Raw genomic sequence first — 20,399 nt, 5'->3', positions numbered from 1 at the left:
TGGAGAGCGCTTTGTTCTCTTGTTGAAATCTTTGGTGTTGCTTTCACACATTTAAATGCATAGGCCCTATGTGGTAAATCTATATTACATCTAATACTACAACAATTGCTAGCGTGTCATCATTACATCCCCGTACAGTTTATTACAACATGTAGATTTCTGTTTCATGTTTGATAGGCCCATGGTACATTTTCATTTAGCCAATCATTTATTGGCCTGCTCGGAGTGGGTGTGACGTTTATAGTGCAGATGAACATTCGTAAGACTCTTGAGGTAGAAGTTATGTTTATTTAATTCAATTTATGTTTTCGTTTGTTCATGTTTCCCAGGTTATGTCAGGGTTCCGTGTGTCTCTGTCATTCTGGTTGTGCGTAGTAGGAGCGTGTGCCTCAGTGCGTATAGAAATAGGCTACGTGGCCTGCTCTCCACGCTTTGGAGTCAGAATGTTGAATAAGGATTGATGATGATTGAATAAGAGAAAATTATTTGCCCCACCAAGATGTACATTTTTTTTAATGCATGTCAGCAATGCCACTACGAAACACAATACGTTCATTGCAAACGGTGCCCACAAACTGTTAGGGCCTACATAAAAGCTGTCCCAACAGCAGAGCTTTCTTTTCAGCATCATGGAGTGAATCCTTACCACTGCTACACATGGCTATCAGCAGATCCTTGTCTGGCAGCGAAACAGTTCATTCAGCCTCTTTTACTGCCTTTTAAAAAACGTAGCTGATTTGCTTAATTTAAACAAATGTGGTTTCTACTGACAATTGACATGTACACACTATGGCATAAGGGGACGACAAGCAGATAAGAGACAATCCATAATTTTGATTAAGGCATTAATGAGTGAACTAAGACGGATGTAGTCAATATAACTATTTTTGTTCAGCACTTTTGAAATGTACAGCGACAGAATTCAGAACATGGGCCGTTCTTATCCGTTCTTACAGTATTCTCCTTGTACACCAAGTCAGAACCGTATGGTAAATAAACAGGGCATATAAGCAGACAATGAATGCTTTTACAAGTCAGAACAGTAGGCTAACTTATGAGGGGGAAAGGGGCCACATTATTAGGGTGAGGCACATGGGCTACTAACATCTTACTACACAACATACACTTAGTATTACTTTCTTAGCTACAGAATACATATCTCCCTAGCATATTACATCTTTATGCAGCAGCATTCAAGACATTGTTGGACTCACCTTGTTGTGCTGTGCTCACTTGAACAGGAAGGTGGGGCAGCAGTCCTTCTTTTGGGCAAATTTGTCATCAAGGTCTGGCATTCTCTGGATGTATGGTGCTTTCAAGACAACTGCAAACTCTGGAAAAAAAACAAGGTCAAATCATGACGTCAGTGATCTTTAAGTCAGAGGCCCGAGTTCCCAACTTGCAATTCCGAGTTGGATGACTGTTCAACAAGTATTTTCCCAGTCGGAGCTCGTTTTGTTCCACGTTGCCTTGAACTCACTGAACTCTGAGATTTCCCAGTTCCGAGTTTCCAGTTGTTTTGCATTGACAGCATGGCTAATGTATTACACTTTTCATGTGAATGTTTATCTATTTAAGCTTGGAAAAGAGACCCTTAAACCCAAACTTGGACCACACACCCTCTACACTGAATAGCAGGCTAGTGATTGCTTTGAAAAGCTTGCAGTTAGCCACTGATTCCTTCCAAACCACTCCTTGTTGAATTGGCCATTTCCAACTCGTTGTGTAATGTTTATGTACAATGGCTGATGAGCACCGATACATTTTATCTATAATTTCTCTTTATGACAAGAGTTTAAAAGGATTTGCCAGTAGATTGTTGACTTGATTCATGATGATGACTGCTAGCTAAGATTTTGAAAGTATGATGTTGACATAATCAGTCCAATCAAAGCTACGGTAGATATAACGTGATTTGACGTCATTTGATCTGTGGCCAATGACATTGAGCCTTATCGGGTGGGTATTTTTTTATGTAAATCTATGGCAGCACCCAAAGGTGCTTGAATTTTCGAGCTCTGCCCATAGATTTTGCGGTGACGTAGTGTCGCCATGAGTGACATGAGTGACAGAACACTGAGCCAATCACGGCGCAACTAGTCCCCATGAGTGACAGAACACTGAGCCAATCACGGCGCAACTAGTCCCCATGAGTGACAGAACACTGAGCCAATCACGGCGCAACTAGTCCCCATGAGTGACAACCCTGCTACATTTTGGAGCTGCCTTGCTCAAGAAAGCAAAAAAAAAAGAGACCGTGTTTGTATGCGGCTTTAGTAACTCATTGATTTTTTTGTTTTTGTTGAAAAACGGATATGTGACACGTATTAATGCCAAAATAACAGGTGGGGCTCAAAACAGGTCCTGAATGGTTGCCACTGTGTTGAAATATCATTAATAATATCATTAATAATCATTAAGTCTGATTTAATACGAATATACCAGTGTAACAATGGATGTGGATGTTGTTTTTTTACGTTGTAGAACTCGTTTATTGGTTTGTAATTGGCATTTGGGTAATTGTATGGTCCTGGGGGCCATGAGGTTGTATTATGCTTGCCTGTCTGAGCTCCTGTTAAATAGATTCCATTTGATTTCTCAAGGGGAGGCTGTACAGTCTGGCCCTCTACCTGTGTCCATTCAGATAGGACAGGTTAAGCCTGATATAGAGGCTATTTCTTTGGGGCTATTGCCCATGTGTATTTGGAAAATCTACTGTATGATAAGGCTCTTTCACCATTGGATGCCCGAGACTTGTAAATAAATGTACACTCTAAGAAGTCGTTGCATGTATTTTTTTATTTATTTATTTTTTTACTTGACTTGAGACTTGACATGACATGTTTTAGAATGCACGACTTGGGACTTGAGACTTGGACCTTGTGACTTGACACTTGCTTGTGACTTGAAAAATAGTGACTTGGTCCCCCCCCCTCCCCTCTATTGTGGAGTCCCTACAATGTTGTTGATCCATCCTCCGTTGTCTCCTATCACAGCCATTAAACTCTGTAACTGTTTTAAAGTCACCATTGGCCTCATGGGAAAATCCCTGAGCGGTTTCCTTCCTCTCCGGCAACTGAGAACCTAGTTAGGAAGAATGCCTGCATCTTTGTAGTGACTGGATGTATTGATACACCATCAACAGTGTAATTAATAACTTTACAATGCTCAAAGGGATATTCAATGTAATTATTATTATTATTTTTTTGCCCGTCTACCAATAGGTGCCCTTCTTTGCGAGGCATTGGAAAACCTCCCTGGTTTGTGGTTGAATCTGTGTTTGAAATTCACTGCTCGACTGAGGGACCTTACAGATAATTGTATATGTGGGGTACAGAAATGAGCTATTATTGCACACAGTGTGAGTCCGTGCAACTTATTATGTGACTTGCTAAGCAAATGTTTACTCCTGACCTTGTTTAGGCTTTCCGTAACAAAGGGCTTGAGTACTTACTGACTCAAGACATTTCAGATTTGTAAAAAATAAATAAATGAAACATCATTCCACTTTGACATCATGTGGTATTGTGTTTAGGCCAGTGACAAAAATATATATTTTTAGTTCAGGCTGTAACACAACTAAATACCTCAGGAATCCCAAACTTGAAGTGCAGTACACTCTTAGAAAAAAGGGTTCCAAAAGGATCTTCAGCTGGCCCTATAGGAGAACCCTTATGGGTTCCAGGTAGAACCCATTTGGATTCCAGGTAGAACCCTTTTGGGTTCCAGGTAGAACCCTTGGTGGAAATAGGTTCTACCTGGAACCAAACATAGTTATCCTATGGGGGCAGCCAAAGAACCCTTTTAGGTTCTAGATGCCACCATTTTTTCTAAGAGTGTTCTGAAACAACTCGCCGCCCAACTCAGCCGTCTCCAGCGCCTTCTACCACATTATCAACTGCCCCTGTTCATTCTCTATCGCCTGTCAACCATCTTACATCATCATACGTTTGCAGGAAACTTCCGTGAATTTATGGGAACTCATGCTGGGACAAGTGACAAGTTGTCAGGTAGTAACTTTACTTACAATCGCCTCCATTCATTCATTCAATTTCAACTCTTTCCCTCTTATATTAATTCTAATTGGTCGTATTGTCTATTGAATTCTGAATTCTGTCAATGCCCTCTGAACCGGTGCATGCCAACCAAGCTTGACTATCTGCATGCTCAGAGAAGAGGAATGATATTCACTGTTACGGGGGGGGGGGTCTGGGGCAGTGGACCACATTGTTTGGTTATGATTGCTACTCTTATAGAAGGTGTAGCCAAACTAATATCCTCTTGTCAGCCAGAAGGTTTTAGTGAGGTGAGGACTGTCTAACCTTGGTCTCTATCCTATACTGAAGGTCTACAGGAGACTTCTCTACTGTCTGTCGGTCCTATAGAATAGAACGTGTGTGTGTGTGTGTGTGTGTGTGTGTGTGTGTGTATGTTTAGTGTGTGTGTGTGTGTGTGTGTGTGTGTGTGTGTGTGTGTGTGTGTGTGTGTGTACTGACCTGTTCTGTCCTGTAGAAGAGATGTTGTATAAATGTTGTGCTTTCTCTTTAAAGGGTCAGTAACTGATAAACCATCTGGGCCTCCTAGTTCCGGGAGAAAAGGTGAGCTGAGATCCACCAGCTGTGGTGTGTGTGTGTGTGTGTGTGTGTGTGTGTGTGTTTTCAAATCAAATATTATTTGTCACATGCACCGAATACAACAGGTGTAGACTTTACCGTTTTAAATGCTTACTTACAAGCCCTTAACCAATAATGCAGAGTTAAAAAGTAAGAAAAATTGTAAACGTGCTACGTCATACTGGTCGGTTTTCTGCCTGCTTGAGCGCCAATAACTCAGATACACATGAAAATATGAAATTACCCAGCCTTCCCTGTAGCTCAGTTGGTAGAGCATGGTGTTTGCAACGCCAGGGTTGTGGGTTCGATTCCCACGGGGGTCCAGCCCACGGGGGGCCAGCACAGAAAAAAAAATGTATCAAATGAAATGTATGCATTCACTACTGTAAAACACTCTGGATAAGAGCGTCTTCTAAATGACTAAAATGTAAATGAAAAATGAATCAATAGAATATCACTCAGAGGTGCACAAAAAACAATATAACATTCAAAATGGGTGAACCTTGCCTTTAATGATGGTGTTGGAGTCGTGGGTGAACAGGGAGTACAGGAGGGGACTAAGCATACACCCCTGAGGGGCCCCAGTGTTAAGGATCAGCGTGGCAGATGTGTTGTTGCCTACCCTCACCACCTGGGGCCGGCCCGTCAGGAAGTCCAGGATCCAGTTGCAGAGGGAGGTGTTCAGTCCCAGGGTCCTTAGCTTAGTGATGAGCTTGGAGGGCACTATGGTGTCGATTCTTAGTTTCATCATGGCACAGATTTGCCATTCTGCTAAATATATGAAATACCCAATTATAGTGGTAAAGGTATTTGCAGTTTCTGTTTATTTTTTATTTTTTATTATGTGTTAACAATTATTAATCTTCTAGGCTTCTCCACCATATGTGTTGAAAAGTAAAAGATGTCTGATCTCACACCAAAGGCTAACCCCCAGGACCACGCTGCTGACCCCCCCAGGCCCTGACCCCCCCAGGCCCCATTCCTCTGTGGAATATCAGCCCTGAAATATATACATAACCTACAGACATGTCTGAATGTTGTCATTGGCAAGCCCCAGGGGGGGGGTGTACAGCCTACTGGCAGGAGTGGGAGGGAGAACAAGTGGGGATCGGTGGGGGACCGGTAAAGGGGGGGGGGGTGCCTGGATGATGAAGCCAGTCTTCAACGCATTATAACAGAGCAGGACAGCTCCTGGGTTATAGCAACACATTATAACAGAGCAGGACAGCTCCTGGGTTATAACAACACATTATAACAGAGCAGGACAGCTCCTGGGTTATAGCAACACATTATAACAGAGCAGGATAGCTCCTGGGTTATAACAACACATTATAACAGAGCAGGACAGCTCCTGGGTTATAACAACACATTATAACAGAGCAGGACAGCTCCTGGGTTATAACAGCACGTTATAACAGAGCAGGACAGCTTCTGGGTTATAACAACACGTTATAACAGAGCAGGACAGCTCCTGGGTTATAACAACACGTTATAACAGAGTAGGACAGCTCCTGGGTTATAGCAACACATAACAGAGCAGGACAGCTCTTGGGTTATAGCAACACATTATAACAGAGCAGGACAGCTCCTGGGTTATAACAACACATTATAACAGAGCAGGACAGCTCCTGGGTTATAGCAACACATTATAACAGAGCAGGACAGCTCCTGGGTTATAACAACACATTATAACAGAGCAGGACAGCTCCTGGGTTATAACAACACATTATAACAGAGCAGGACAGCTCCTGGGTTATAGCAACACATTATAACAGAGCAGGACAGCTCCTGGGTTATAACAACACATTATAACAGAGCAGGACAGCTCCTGGGTTATAGCAACACATTATAACAGAGCAGGACAGCTCCTGGGTTATAACAACACATTATAACAGAGCAGGACAGCTCCTGGGTTATAGCAACACATGACACACACTGTGAGGCCCTACAGTTACACAGCAGGACTTTGGCTGTAGCCCAAATTAGAAAAGGTCCCACGTCAATAGGAACAGCTGACAGCAGTGTATTAGTACCTTCAGAGGGATCTTCACATGTTACCTTTGAATCCACTTGATTTTCTACCTGCGCCGCCTGACTGGTATTGTAAGTGACCAGGGTCCTCTGTGGTTTGCTTGACGGACCCAAAGGAAACAGGAGACAGTGGTATATCTACCCAACATCTAGGTAAGTATATGGTAGGCTGGCTGATAACAGTACACAGTAAACTATCTGGAGTATATGGTAGGCTGGCTGATAACAGTACACTATCTGGAGTATATGGTAGGCTGGCTGATAACAGTACACTATCTGGAGTATATGGTAGGCTGGCTGATACAGTACACTAATGTCCTCTGGAAGTCCTCAGGTCAACTAAATTCGCTCTTCTAAGCAAGAAAGAGGACATTTACATAGGTTTAGGTCCTCTAAACCAAGAAAGAGGACATTTACATAGGTTTAGGTCCTCTAAACCAAGAAAGAGGACATTTACATAGGTTTAGGTCCTCTAAACCAAGAAAGAGGACATTTACATAGGTTTAGGTCCTCTAAACCAAGAAAGAGGACATTTACATAGGTTTAGGTCCTCTAAACCAAGAAAGAGGACATTTACATAGGTTTAGGTCCTCTAAACCAAGAAAGAGGACATTTTACATAGGTTTAGGTCCTCTAAACCAAGAAAGAGGACATTTACATAGGTTTAGTTCCTCTAAACCAAGAAAGAGGACATTTACATAGGTTTAGGTCCTCTAAACCAAGAAAGAGGACATTTACATAGGTTTAGGTCCTCTAAACCAAGAAAGAGGACATTTACATAGGTTTAGGTCCTCTAAACCAAGAAAGAGGACATTTACATAGGTTTAGGTCCTCTAAACCAAGAAAGAGGACATTTTACAGGTTTCTCTTCTACGGCATACTGTATAGCCACCATCACTAGGTGTTCTTGTTCCACGTCAGAGTTCTCTGGGCTTTCCTTAATGATGATACCATCACAGAACAGAGAGCTGTGAGAACAGGTTAAACCTTTTGGAGGGGTAGTCTTAACCTGCTCTGTCTGATTCTGATGCGGGTAGAACAGTGTACAGGTGGGAGGGGGTGGGTTATAGAGGTTTCCGTGTGTGTGTGTGTGTGCGTGCGCGTGTGTGTGTGTGTGTGTGTGTGTGTGTGTGTGTGTGTGTGTGTGTGTGCGTGTGAGACAAGAGTTTGTGAGAGTCAATGTGTGGTCTGTGTACGAAAGTGAGAGATGTGGGAGACCCTCCTTCCTACTATCCTCTCTCTCTCTCTCTCTCTCTCGCTCACTCTGTCTCTCTCTTTCTCCTCTTTCTCTCTCACTCTCTCTCTCGCTCACTCTGTCTCTCTCTTTCTCTTCCTCTCCCTTACTCTGTCTCTCTCTTTCTCTTCCTCTCCCTCTCTCTCTCTCTCTCTCGCTCACTCTGTCTCTCTTTCTCTTCCTCTCACTCTCACTCTCTCTCTCTCTCTCTCTCTGTCCTTTCTTTTCTGAGCTCTTGGCCGGGCCATGTGCAAATCCCAACCATTCAACAGTTCTGGAGAGTAGATTGTATTAACCTCAATAATGGTAGTCTCTTTCCGTTTCTTTCTCACTCTCAACCCAGATGATGGCGCCAAGCCCACGCCCACCATGGAGACCCCCACACTACCAGATGGGGATGGTAGGTTCTTCATTGTTCCTCCTCATCTTCATCATTGCCCTCGTCATCATCCTAAATCGATGTATGACACAGTAGGTCACTAAGTCGGTGTATGACCCAGTAGGCTACTAAGTAGATGTATGACCCAGTAGGTTACTAAGTCGATATATGACCCAGTAGGTTACTAAGTCGATGTATGACCCAGTAGGTTACTAAGTCGATGTATGACCCAGTAGGTCACTAAGTCGATATATGACCCAGTAGGCTACTAAGTAGATATATGACCCAGTAGGCTACTAAGTCGATATATGACCCAGTAGGCTACTAAGTCAATGTATGACCCAGTAGGTTACTAAGTCGATGTATGACCCAGTAGGTTACTAAGTCGATCTATGACCCAGTAGGTTACTAAGTCGATGTATGACCCAGTAGGTTACTAAGTCGATATATGACCCAGTAGGCTACTAAGTCGGTGTATGACCCAGTAGGTTACTAAGTCGATATATGACCCAGTAGGCTACTAAGTCAATGTATGACCCAGTAGGTTACTAAGTCGATATATGACCCAGTAGGCTACTAAGTCGGTGTATGACCCAGTAGGCTACTAAGTCGATGTATGACCCAGTAGGCTACTAAGTCAATGTATGACCCAGTAGGTTACTAAGTCGATATATGACCCAGTAGGCTACTAAGTCAATGTATGACCCAGTAGGTTACTAATATCATAGAATCACATATAGAATCCCTAATCATATACTGTCGTTCTGCCTCTATCTCGTTGCTGAGCCCACAGCTCCAACAACAATATATGTTATCGCACAGAGTTTTCAAACCCAGAGGTGTAACATCGCAAAACTTCCGGGAACGCATTGCGAAGCAGACTTGACCGACCAGACCGGTGTTTAGGGTTTGCCAAGTCAATGGGAGATGTGAAAAATGTGTCCTAGGTTTGAGCCAATGCTTTAAGTAGCTGAACCTGTCGTTACCTCAACGTTGTGAATGTGACAAACTGACAGGTTTTCATTTTTGTCAAAAACAACTTTCTATCGGAGGAGCGCCTTTGATTTGATGGCCTAGACAGTTCGACAAAACACGACCGTTAGACCCGATGACGTGTTTCTACGCATGAGTTTAGCTAGTCAACGTCTCCATGACATTGCCAACAAGTGTGATCGGTGATTTCTATTGGAGAAGCAGTTTTAGCCTGTCTTCATACTGTACTGTAGTTTCTGTCGCTGATGTATTCTGACTGTACCCGGTCCACGTTCTCAAACGTTGCAAATGGAAATTCCATGAACAGAGCCTTTTACTACACGTCATGAGAGGCATGTTTGTTCTACGTAGCATATTTCTGAACGTTCCAAAAACATTCTATCCTGCTAAACGCGCCCCTGTTCTCTACCTGTTCTCTACTCTCGTTGAAGAGATTACGGCTCCGACCTTGTGGATCAAACAGCTGGTTTATAAGGAGAGCAAACAGAACAGTTCCAGCACCAGGCGACCAGGTGAGAGCTGTCTACAATTACAATCTGTTATGGTTAACTTTCCCGTCAAACTCTCACTGCTGAATACTGGCTTAAAGGGCCAATCTGGGATTCATTTTAGATTGGTTACATTACTCCAGCTCTATCTCTCTGTTTTTTACCCCACAAAAAAAATGTGTTTAGAAAACTACTTTGTTGTTGTTTGAATCTCAGATTGCACCTTAAAAATTCTAAAATAATTAAGAGATTTGCTTTGGTTTTATTTTACTCTTGCTGATATAAGTGTGAGACTGACAGCTAATATATTCTGGTCTCTCTATGATACTACTGCCAGATCAGCTAATATATTCTGGTCTCTCTATGATACTACTGCCAGATCAGCTAATATATTCTTGTCTCTATGACACTACTGCCAGATCAGCTAATATATTCTTGTCTCTATGACACTACTGCCAGATCAGCTAATATATTCTGGTCTCTATGATACTACTGCCAGATCAGCTAATATATTCTGGTCTCTCTATGACACTACTGCCAGATCAGCTAATATATTCTGGTCTCTCTATGACACTACTGCCAGATCAGCTCATATATTCTGGTCGCTCTATGATATTACTGCTAGATCAGCTAATATATTCTGGTCTCTCTATGATACTACTGCCAGATCAGCTAATATATTCTGGTCTCTGTGTGTCACTACTGCCAGATCATCTAATATATTCTGGTCTCTCTATGACACTACTACCAGATCAGCTAATATAATCTGGTCCCTATATGATACTACTGCCAGATTAGCTAATATATTCTGGTCTCCCTATGACACTACTGCCAGATCAGCTAATATATTCTGGTCTCTCTATGACACTACTGCCAGATCAGCTAATATATTCTGGTCTCTCTATGATACTACTGCCAGATCAGCTAATATATTCTGGTCTCTATGATACTACAGCCAGATCAGCTAATATATTCTGGTCTCTCTATGATACTACTGCCAGATCAGCTAATATATTCTTGTCTCTATGACACTACTGCCAGATCAGCTAATATATTATTGTCTCTATGACACTACTGCCAGATCAGCTAATATATTCTGGTCTCCCTATGATACTACTGCCAGATCAGCTAATATATTCTGGTCTCTCTATGACACTACTGCCAGATCAGCTAATATATTCTGGTCTCCCTATGACACTACTGCCAGATCAGCTAATATATACTGGTCTCCCGGTGACACTACTGCCACATCAGCTAATATATTCTGGTTGCTCTACGATACTACTGCCAGATATGCTAATATATTCTGGTCTCTCTATGATACTACTGCCAGATCAGCTATTATATTCTGGTCTCTGTGTTTCACTACTGCCAGATCATCTAATATATTCTGGTCTCTATGACACTACTACCAGATCAGCTAATATAATCTGGTCCCTATATGATACTACTGCCAGATTAGCTAATATATTCTTGTCTCTATGACACTACTGCCAGATCAGCTAATATATTCTTGTCTCTATGACACTACTGCCAGATCAGCTAATATATTCTGGTCTCTATGATACTACTGCCAGATCAGCTAATACATTCTGGTCTCTCTATGACACTACTGCCAGATCAGCTAATATATTCTGGTCTCTCTATGATATTACTGCTAGATCAGCTAATATATTCTGGTCGCTCTATGATATTACTGCCAGATCAGCTAATATATTCTGGTCTCTGTGTGTCACTACTGCCAGATCATCTAATATATTCTGGTCTCTCTATGACACTACTGCCAGATCAGCTCATATATTCTGGTCGCTCTATGATATTACTGCCAGATCAGCTAATATATTCTGGTCTCTGTGTGTCACTACTGCCAGATCATCTAATATATTCTGGTCTCTCTATGACACTACTACCAAATCAGCTAATATAATCTGGTCCCTATATGATACTACTGCCAGATTAGCTAATATATTCTGGTCTCCCTATGATACTACTGCCATATCAGCTAATATATTCTGGTCTCCCTATGATACTACTGCCAGATCAGCTAATATATTCTGGTCTCTCTAAAAAACTACTGCCAGATCAGCTAATATATTCTGGTCTCTATGATACTACAGCCAGATCAGCTAATATATTCTGGTCTCTCTATGATACTACTGCCAGATCAGCTAATATATTCTTGTCTCTATGACACTACTGCCAGATCAGCTAATATATTCTTGTCTCTTTGACACTACTGCCAGATCAGCTAATATATTCTGGTCTCTCTATGATACTACTGCCAGATCAGCTAATATATTCTGGTCTCCCTATGACACTACTGCCAGATCAGCTAATATATACTGGTCTCCCGGTGACACTACTGCCAGATCAGCTAATATATACTGGTCTCCCGGTGACACTACTGCCACATCAGCTAATATATTCTGGTTGCTCTACGATACTACTGCCAGATATGCTAATATATTCTGGTCTCTCTATGATACTACTGCCAGATCAGCTATTATATTCTGGTCTCTGTGTGTCACTACTGCCAGATCATCTAATATATTCTGGTCTCTCTATGACACTACTACCAGATCAGCTAATATAATCTGGTCCCTATATGATACTACTGCCAGATTAGCTAATATATTCTTGTCTCTATGACACTACTGCCAGATCAGCTAATATATTCTGTTCTCTCTATGACATTACTGCCAGATCAGCTAATATATTCTGGTCTCTATGATATTACTGCTAGATCAGCTAATATATTCTGGTCTCTATGATACTACAGCCAGATCAGCTAATATATTCTGGTATCTACGACACTACTGCCAGATCAGCTAATATATTCTGTTCTCTCTATGACATTACTGCCAGATCAGCTAATATATTCTGGTCTCTATGATACTACAGCCAGATCAGCTAATATATTCTGGTATCTACGACACTACTGCCAGATCAGCTAATATATTATGTTCTTCCTATGATACTACTGCCAGATCAGCTAATATATTCTGGTCTCCCTATGATACTACTGCCAGATCAGCTAATATATTCTGGTCTCTCTAAAGCACTACTGCCAGATCAGCTAATATATTCTGGTCTCTCTAAAAAACTACTGCCAGATCAGCTAATATATTCTGGTCTCCCTATGATACTACTGCCAGATCAGCTAATATATTCTGGTCTCTCTAAAACACTACTGCCAGATCAGCTAATATATTCTGGTCTCCCTATGATACTAAAGCCAGATCAGCTAATATATTATGTTCTTCCTATGACACTACTGCCAGATCAGCTAATATATACTGGTCTCCCTATGATACTACTGCCAGATCAGCTAATATTTTCTGGTTGCTCTACGATACTACTGCCAGATCAGCTAATATATTCTGGTCTCTCTATGACACTACTGCCAGATCAGCTCATATATTCTGGTCGCTCTATGATATTACTGCTAGATCAGCTAATATATTCTGGTCTCTCTATGATACTACTGCCAGATCAGCTAATATATTCTGGTCTCTGTGTGTCACTACTGCCAGATCATCTAATATATTCTGGTCTCTCTATGACACTACTACCAGATCAGCTAATATAATCTGGTCCCTATATGATACTACTGCCAGATTAGCTAATATATTCTGGTCTCCCTATGATACTACTGCCATATCAGCTAATATATTCTGGTCTCCCTATGACTACTGCCAGATCAGCTAATATATTCTTGTCTCTATGACACTACTGCCAGATCAGCTAATATATTCTTGTCTCTATGACACTACTGCCAGATCAGCTAATATATTCTGTTCTCTCTATGACATTACTGCCAGATCAGCTAATATATTCTTGTCTCTATGATATTACTGCCAGATCAGCTAATATATTCTGGTCTCTCAGTGATACTACTGCCAGATCAGCTAATATATTCTGTTCTCTCTATGACATTACTGCCAGATCAGCTAATATAATCTTGTCTCTATGATATTACTGCCAGATCAGCTAATATATTCTGGTCTCTCAGTGATACTACAGCCAGATCAGCTAATATATTCTGGTCTCCCTATGATACTACTGCCAGATCAGCTAATATATTCTGGTCTCTATGATACTACTGCCAGATCAGCTAATATATTCTGGTCTCCCTATGATACTACTGCCAGATCAGCTAATATATTCTGGTCTCTGTGTGTCACTACTGCCAGATCATCTAATATATGCTGGTCTCTCTATGACACTACTACCAGATCAACTAATATAATCTGGTCCCTATATGACACTACTGCCAGATCAGCTAATATATTCTGGTCTCCCTATGATACTACTGCCAGATCAGCTAATATATTCTGGTCTCTCTAAAACACTACTGCCAGATCAGCTAATATATTCTGGTCTCCCTATGATACTACTGCCAGATTAGCTAATATATTCTGGTCTCTCTATGATACTACTGCCAGATCAGCTAATATATTCTGGTCTCCCTATGATACTAAAGCCAGATCAGCTAATATATTATGTTCTTCCTATGACACTACTGCCAGATCAGCTAATATATACTGGTCTCCCTATGATACTACTGCCAGATCAGCTAATATTTTCTGGTTGCTCTACGATACCACTGCCAGATCAGCTAATATATTCTGGTCTCTCTATGATACTGCTGCCAGATCAGCTATTATATTCTGGTCTCTGTGTGTCACTACTGCCAGATCATCTAATATATTCTGGTCTCTCTATGACACTACTACCAGATCAGCTAATATAATCTGGTCCCTATATGATACTACTGCCAGTTAGCTAATATATTCTGGTCTCTATGACACTACTGCCAGATCAGCTAATATATTCTGTTTTCTCTATGACATTACTGCCAGATCAGCTAATATATACTGGTCTCCCTATGATACTACTGCCAGATCAGCTAATATTTTCTGGTTGCTCTACGATACCACTGCCAGATCAGCTAATATATTCTGGTCTCCCGGTGACACTACTGCCAGATCAGCTGATACATTCTGGTCTCTCTAAAACACTACTGCCAGATAAGCTAATATATTCTGGTCTCTCTAAAACACTACTGCCAGATAAGCTAATATATTCTGGTCTCCCTGTGATACTACTGCCAGATCAGCTAAGATATTATGTTCTTCCTATGATACTACTGCCAGATCAGCTAATATATTCTGGTCTCCCTATGACACTACTGCCAGATCAGCTAATATATTCTGGTCTCCCTATGACACTACTGCCAGATCAGCTAATATATTCTGGTCTCTCTAAAACACTACTGCCAGATCAGCTAATATATTCTGGTCTCCCTTTGACACTACTGCCAGATTAGCTAATATATTCTGGTCTCCCGGTGACACTACTGCCAGATCAGCTAATATATTCTGGTCTCTATGATACTACTGCCAGATCAGCTAATATATTCTGGTCTCTCTATGACACTACTACCAGATCAGCTAATATATTCTGGTCTCTATGATACTACAGCCAGATCAGCTAATATATTCTGGTCTCTACGACACTACTGCCAGATCAGCTAATATTTTCTGGTCTCCCTTTGAAACTACTGCCAGATCAGCTAATATATTCTGGTCTCCCTATGATACTACTGCCAGATCAGCTAATATATTCTCGTCTCCCTATGATATTACTGCCAGATTAGCTAATATATTCTGGTCTCTTCATGATACTACTGCCAGATCAGCTAATATATTCTGGTCTCCCTATGATACTACTGCCAGATCAGCTAATGTATTCTGGTCTCTATGATACTACTGCCAGATCAGCTAATATATTCTGGTCTCTCTATGATACTACTGCCAGATCAGCTAATATATTCTGGTCTCCCTATGATACTACTGCCAGATTAGCTAATATATTCTGGTCTCCCTATGATACTAAAGCCAGATCAGCTAATATATTATGTTCTTCCTATGATACTACTGCCAGATCAGCTAATATATTCTGGTCTCCCTATGATACTACTGCCAGATCAGCTAGTATATTCTGGTCTCCCTATGATAATTCTGCCAGATCAGCTAATATAATCTGGTCTCCCTATGATACTACTGCCAGATTAGCTAATATATACTGGTCTCCCTATGATACTACTGCCAGATCAGCTAATATTTTCTGGTTGCTCTACGATACCACTGCCAGATCAGCTAATATATTCTGGTCTCTCTATGATACTGCTGCCAGATCAGCTATTATATTCTGGTCTCTGTGTGTCACTACTGCCAGATCATCTAATATATTCTGGTCTCTCTATGACACTACTACCAGATCAGCTAATATAATCTGGTCCCTATATGATACTACTGCCAGTTAGCTAATATATTCTGGTCTCTATGACACTACTGCCAGATCAGCTAATATATTCTGTTTTCTCTATGACATTACTGCCAGATCAGCTAATATATACTGGTCTCCCTATGATACTACTGCCAGATCAGCTAATATTTTCTGGTTGCTCTACGATACCACTGCCAGATCAGCTAATATATTCTGGTCTCCCGGTGACACTACTGCCAGATCAGCTGATAAATTCTGGTCTCTCTAAAACACTACTGCCAGATAAGCTAATATATTCTGGTCTCTCTAAAACACTACTGCCAGATAAGCTAATATATTCTGGTCTCCCTGTGATACTACTGCCAGATCAGCTAAGATATTATGTTCTTCCTATGATACTACTGCCAGATCAGCTAATATATTCTGGTCTCCCTATGACACTACTGCCAGATCAGCTAATATATTCTGGTCTCTCTAAAACACTACTGCCAGATCAGCTAATATATTCTGGTCTCCCTTTGACACTACTGCCAGATTAGCTAATATATTCTGGTCTCCCGGTGACACTACTGCCAGATCAGCTAATATATTCTGGTCTCTATGATACTACTGCCAGATCAGCTAATATATTCTGGTCTCTCTATGACACTACTACCAGATCAGCTAATATATTCTGGTCTCTATGATACTACAGCCAGATCAGCTAATATATTCTGGTCTCTACGACACTACTGCCAGATCAGCTAATATTTTCTGGTCTCCCTTTGAAACTACTGCCAGATCAGCTAATATATTCTGGTCTCCCTATGATACTACTGCCAGATCAGCTAATATATTCTCGTCTCCCTATGATATTACTGCCAGATTAGCTAATATATTCTGGTCTCTTCATGATACTACTGCCAGATCAGCTAATATATTCTGGTCTCCCTATGATACTACTGCCAGATCAGCTAATGTATTCTGGTCTCTATGATACTACTGCCAGATCAGCTAATATATTCTGGTCTCTCTATGATACTACTGCCAGATCAGCTAATATATTCTGGTCTCCCTATGATACTACTGCCAGATTAGCTAATATATTCTGGTCTCCCTATGATACTAAATCCAGATCAGCTAATATATTATGTTCTTCCTATGATACTACTGCCAGATCAGCTAATATATTCTGGTCTCCCTATGATACTACTGCCAGATCAGCTAGTATATTCTGGTCTCCCTATGATAATTCTGCCAGATCAGCTAATATAATCTGGTCTCCCTATGATACTACTGCCAGATTAGCTAATATATTCTGGTCTCTCTATGATACTACTGCCAGATCAGCTAATATATTCTGGTCTCCCTATGATATTACTGCCAGATTAGCTAATATATTCTGGTCTCCCTATGATACTACTGCCAGATCAGCTAATATATTCTGGTCTCCCTATGATATTACTGCCAGATTAGCTAATATATTCTGGTCTCCCTATGATACTACTGCCAGATCAGCTAATATATTCTGGTCTCTCTATGATACTACTGCCAGATCAGCTAATATATTCTGGTCTCCCTATGATACTACTGCCAGATCAGCTAATATATTCTGGTGTCTTTATGAAACTACTGCCAGGTCAGCTAATATATTCTGATATCTCTATGATACTACTGCCATATCAGCTAATATATTCTGATCTCTCTATGACACTACTGCCAGTTCATCTAATATATTCCCGTCTCTCTATGATACTACTGCCAGATCAGCTAATATATTCTGGTCTCTATGATACTACTGCCAGATCAGCTAATATATTCTGGTCTCCCTATGACACTACTGCCAGATCATCTAATATATTCTGGTCTCTACGACACTACTGCCAGATCAACTAATATATTCTGGTCTCTATGATACTACTGCCAGATAAGCTAATATATTCTGGTCTCCCTATGATACTACTACCAGATCATCTAATATATTCTGGTCTCTACGACACTACTGCCAGATTAGCTAATATATTGTGGTCTCCCTTTGACACTACTGCCAGATCAGCTAATATATTCTGGTCTCTCTAAAGCACTACTGCCAGATCAGCTAATATATTCTTGTCTCCCTATGATATTACTGCCAGATCAGCTAATGTATTCTGGTCTCTATGATACCACTGCCACATCAGCTAATATATTCTGATCTCTCTATCATACTACATTCATGTCAGCTAATATATTCTGGTCTCTATGATACTACTGCCAGATCAGCTAATATATTCTGGTCTCTCTATGATACTACTGCCAGGTCAGCTATTATATTTGGTCTCTATTATATTACTGCCATATCAGCTAATATATTCTGGTCTCTCTATGATACCACTTCCAGATTAGCAAATATATTCTGGTCTCTCTTTGATACTACTGCCATATCAGCTAATATATTCTGGTCTCCCTATGATATTACTGCCAGATCAGCTAATATATTCTGGTCTCCCTATGACATTACTGCCAGATCAGCAAATATATTCTGGTCTCTTTATGAAACTACTGCCATATCAGCTAATATATTCTGGTCTCTCTACGATACTACTGCCATATCAGCTAATATATTCTGGTCTCCCTATGATATTACTGCCAGATCAGCTAATATATTCTGGTCTCCCTATGACATTACTGCCAGATCAGCTAATAGATTCTGGTCTCTGTGTGTCACTACTGCCATATCAGCTAATATATTCTGGTCTCCCTATGACACTACTGCTAGATAAGCTAATATATTCTGGTCTCCCTATGACACTACTGCCAGATCAGCTAATATATTCTGGTCTCTATGACACTACTGCCAGATCAGCTAATATATTCTGGTCTCCCTATGACAGTACTGCCAGATAAACTAATATATTCTGGTCTCCCTTTGACACTACTGCCAGATCAGCTAATAATTTCTGGTCTCTATGATACTACTGCCATATCAGCTAATATATTCTGGTCTCCCTATGATATTACTGCCAGATCAGCTAATATATTCTGGTCTCCCTATGACATTACTGCCAGATCAGCCAATATATTCTGGTCTCTGTGTGTCACTACTGCCATATCAGCTGATATATTCTGGTCTCTCTATGATACTACTGCCAGATCAGCTAATATATTCTGGTCTCCCTTTGACACTACTGCCAGATCAGCTAATATATTCTGGTCTCCCGATGACACTACTGCCAGATCAGCTAATATATTCTGGTCTCTCTAAAACACTACTGCCAGATCAGCTAATATATTCTGGTCCCCCTATGATACTACTGCCAGATCAACGAATATATTCTGGTCTCCCGGTGACATTACTGCCAGATCAGCTAATAAATTCTGGTCTCTTTGATACTACTGCCAGATCAGCTGATAAATTCTGGTCTCTCTATGACACTACTACCAGATCAGCTAATATAATCTGGTCCCTATATGACACTACTGCCAGATCAGCAAATATATTCTGTTCTCTCTATGACATTACTGCCAGATCAGCTAATATATTCTGGTCTCTATGATACTACAGCCAGATCAGCTAATATATTCTGGTCTCTACGACACTACTGCCAGATCAGCTAATATATTCTGGTCTCCCTTTGAAACTACTGCCAGATCAGCTAATATATTCTGGTCTCCCTATGATACTACTGCCAGATCAGCTAATATATTCTCGTCTCCCTATGATATTACTGCCAGATTAGCTAATATATTCTGGTCTCTTCATGATACTACTGCCAGATCAGCTAATATATTCTGGTCTCCCTATGATACTACTGCCAGATCAGCTAATGTATTCTGGTCTCTATGATACTACTGCCAGATCAGCTAATATATTCTGGTCTCCCTGTGATACTACTGCCAGATCAGCTAATATATTCTGGTCTCCCTATGATACTACTGCCAGATTAGCTAATATATTCTGGTCTCTCTATGATCTACTGCCAGATCAGCTAATATATTCTGGTCTCCCTATGATACTAAAGCCAGATCAGCTAATATATTATGTTCTTCCTATGATACTACTGCCAGATCAGCTAATATATTCTGGTCTCCCTATGATACTACTGCCAGATTAGCTAATATATTCTGGTCTCCCTATGATATTACTGCCAGATCAGCGAATATATTCTGGTGTCTTTATGAAACTACTGCCAGGTCAGCTAATATATTCTGGTCTCTCTATGATACTACATCCATATCAGCTAATATATTCTGGTCTCTATGAAACTACTGCCATATCAGCTAATATATTCTGGTCTCCCTATGACACTACTGCCAGATCATCTAATATATTCTGGTCTCTACGACACTACTGCCAGATCAACTAATATATTCTGGTCTCTATGATACTACTGCCAGATCAGCTAATATAT

At 40.8% G+C, this 20,399-nt stretch overlaps 1 protein-coding gene across 9 annotated transcripts in view; it reads left to right on the top strand.

Moving 5' to 3' along the window:
- The window catches only part of smoc1 (SPARC related modular calcium binding 1), a 159,935-nt gene that overhangs the window by 56,043 nt on the left and 83,493 nt on the right, over positions 1 to 20,399 (top strand). For 5 of the 9 annotated variants that reach the window (XM_029730989.1, XM_029730985.1, XM_029730986.1 and 2 more), the window contains 4 exons: positions 3,957 to 4,010; positions 4,551 to 4,598; positions 8,189 to 8,278; positions 9,682 to 9,762. In XM_029730989.1, the coding sequence (XP_029586849.1) occupies positions 3,957 to 4,010; positions 4,551 to 4,598; positions 8,189 to 8,278; positions 9,682 to 9,762 (273 nt within the window). The remainder of the gene's footprint in view (positions 1 to 3,956; positions 4,011 to 4,550; positions 4,599 to 8,188; positions 8,279 to 9,681; positions 9,763 to 20,399) is intronic. The other 4 variants (XM_029730991.1, XM_029730990.1, XM_029730987.1 and 1 more) reach the window with 3 other exon arrangements.

Source organism: Salmo trutta, chromosome 33 (genome assembly GCF_901001165.1).
Source record: "Salmo trutta chromosome 33, fSalTru1.1, whole genome shotgun sequence".
Taxonomy (NCBI): domain Eukaryota; kingdom Metazoa; phylum Chordata; class Actinopteri; order Salmoniformes; family Salmonidae; genus Salmo; species Salmo trutta.
This window is presented reverse-complemented; position numbering and strand designations above follow the sequence as displayed.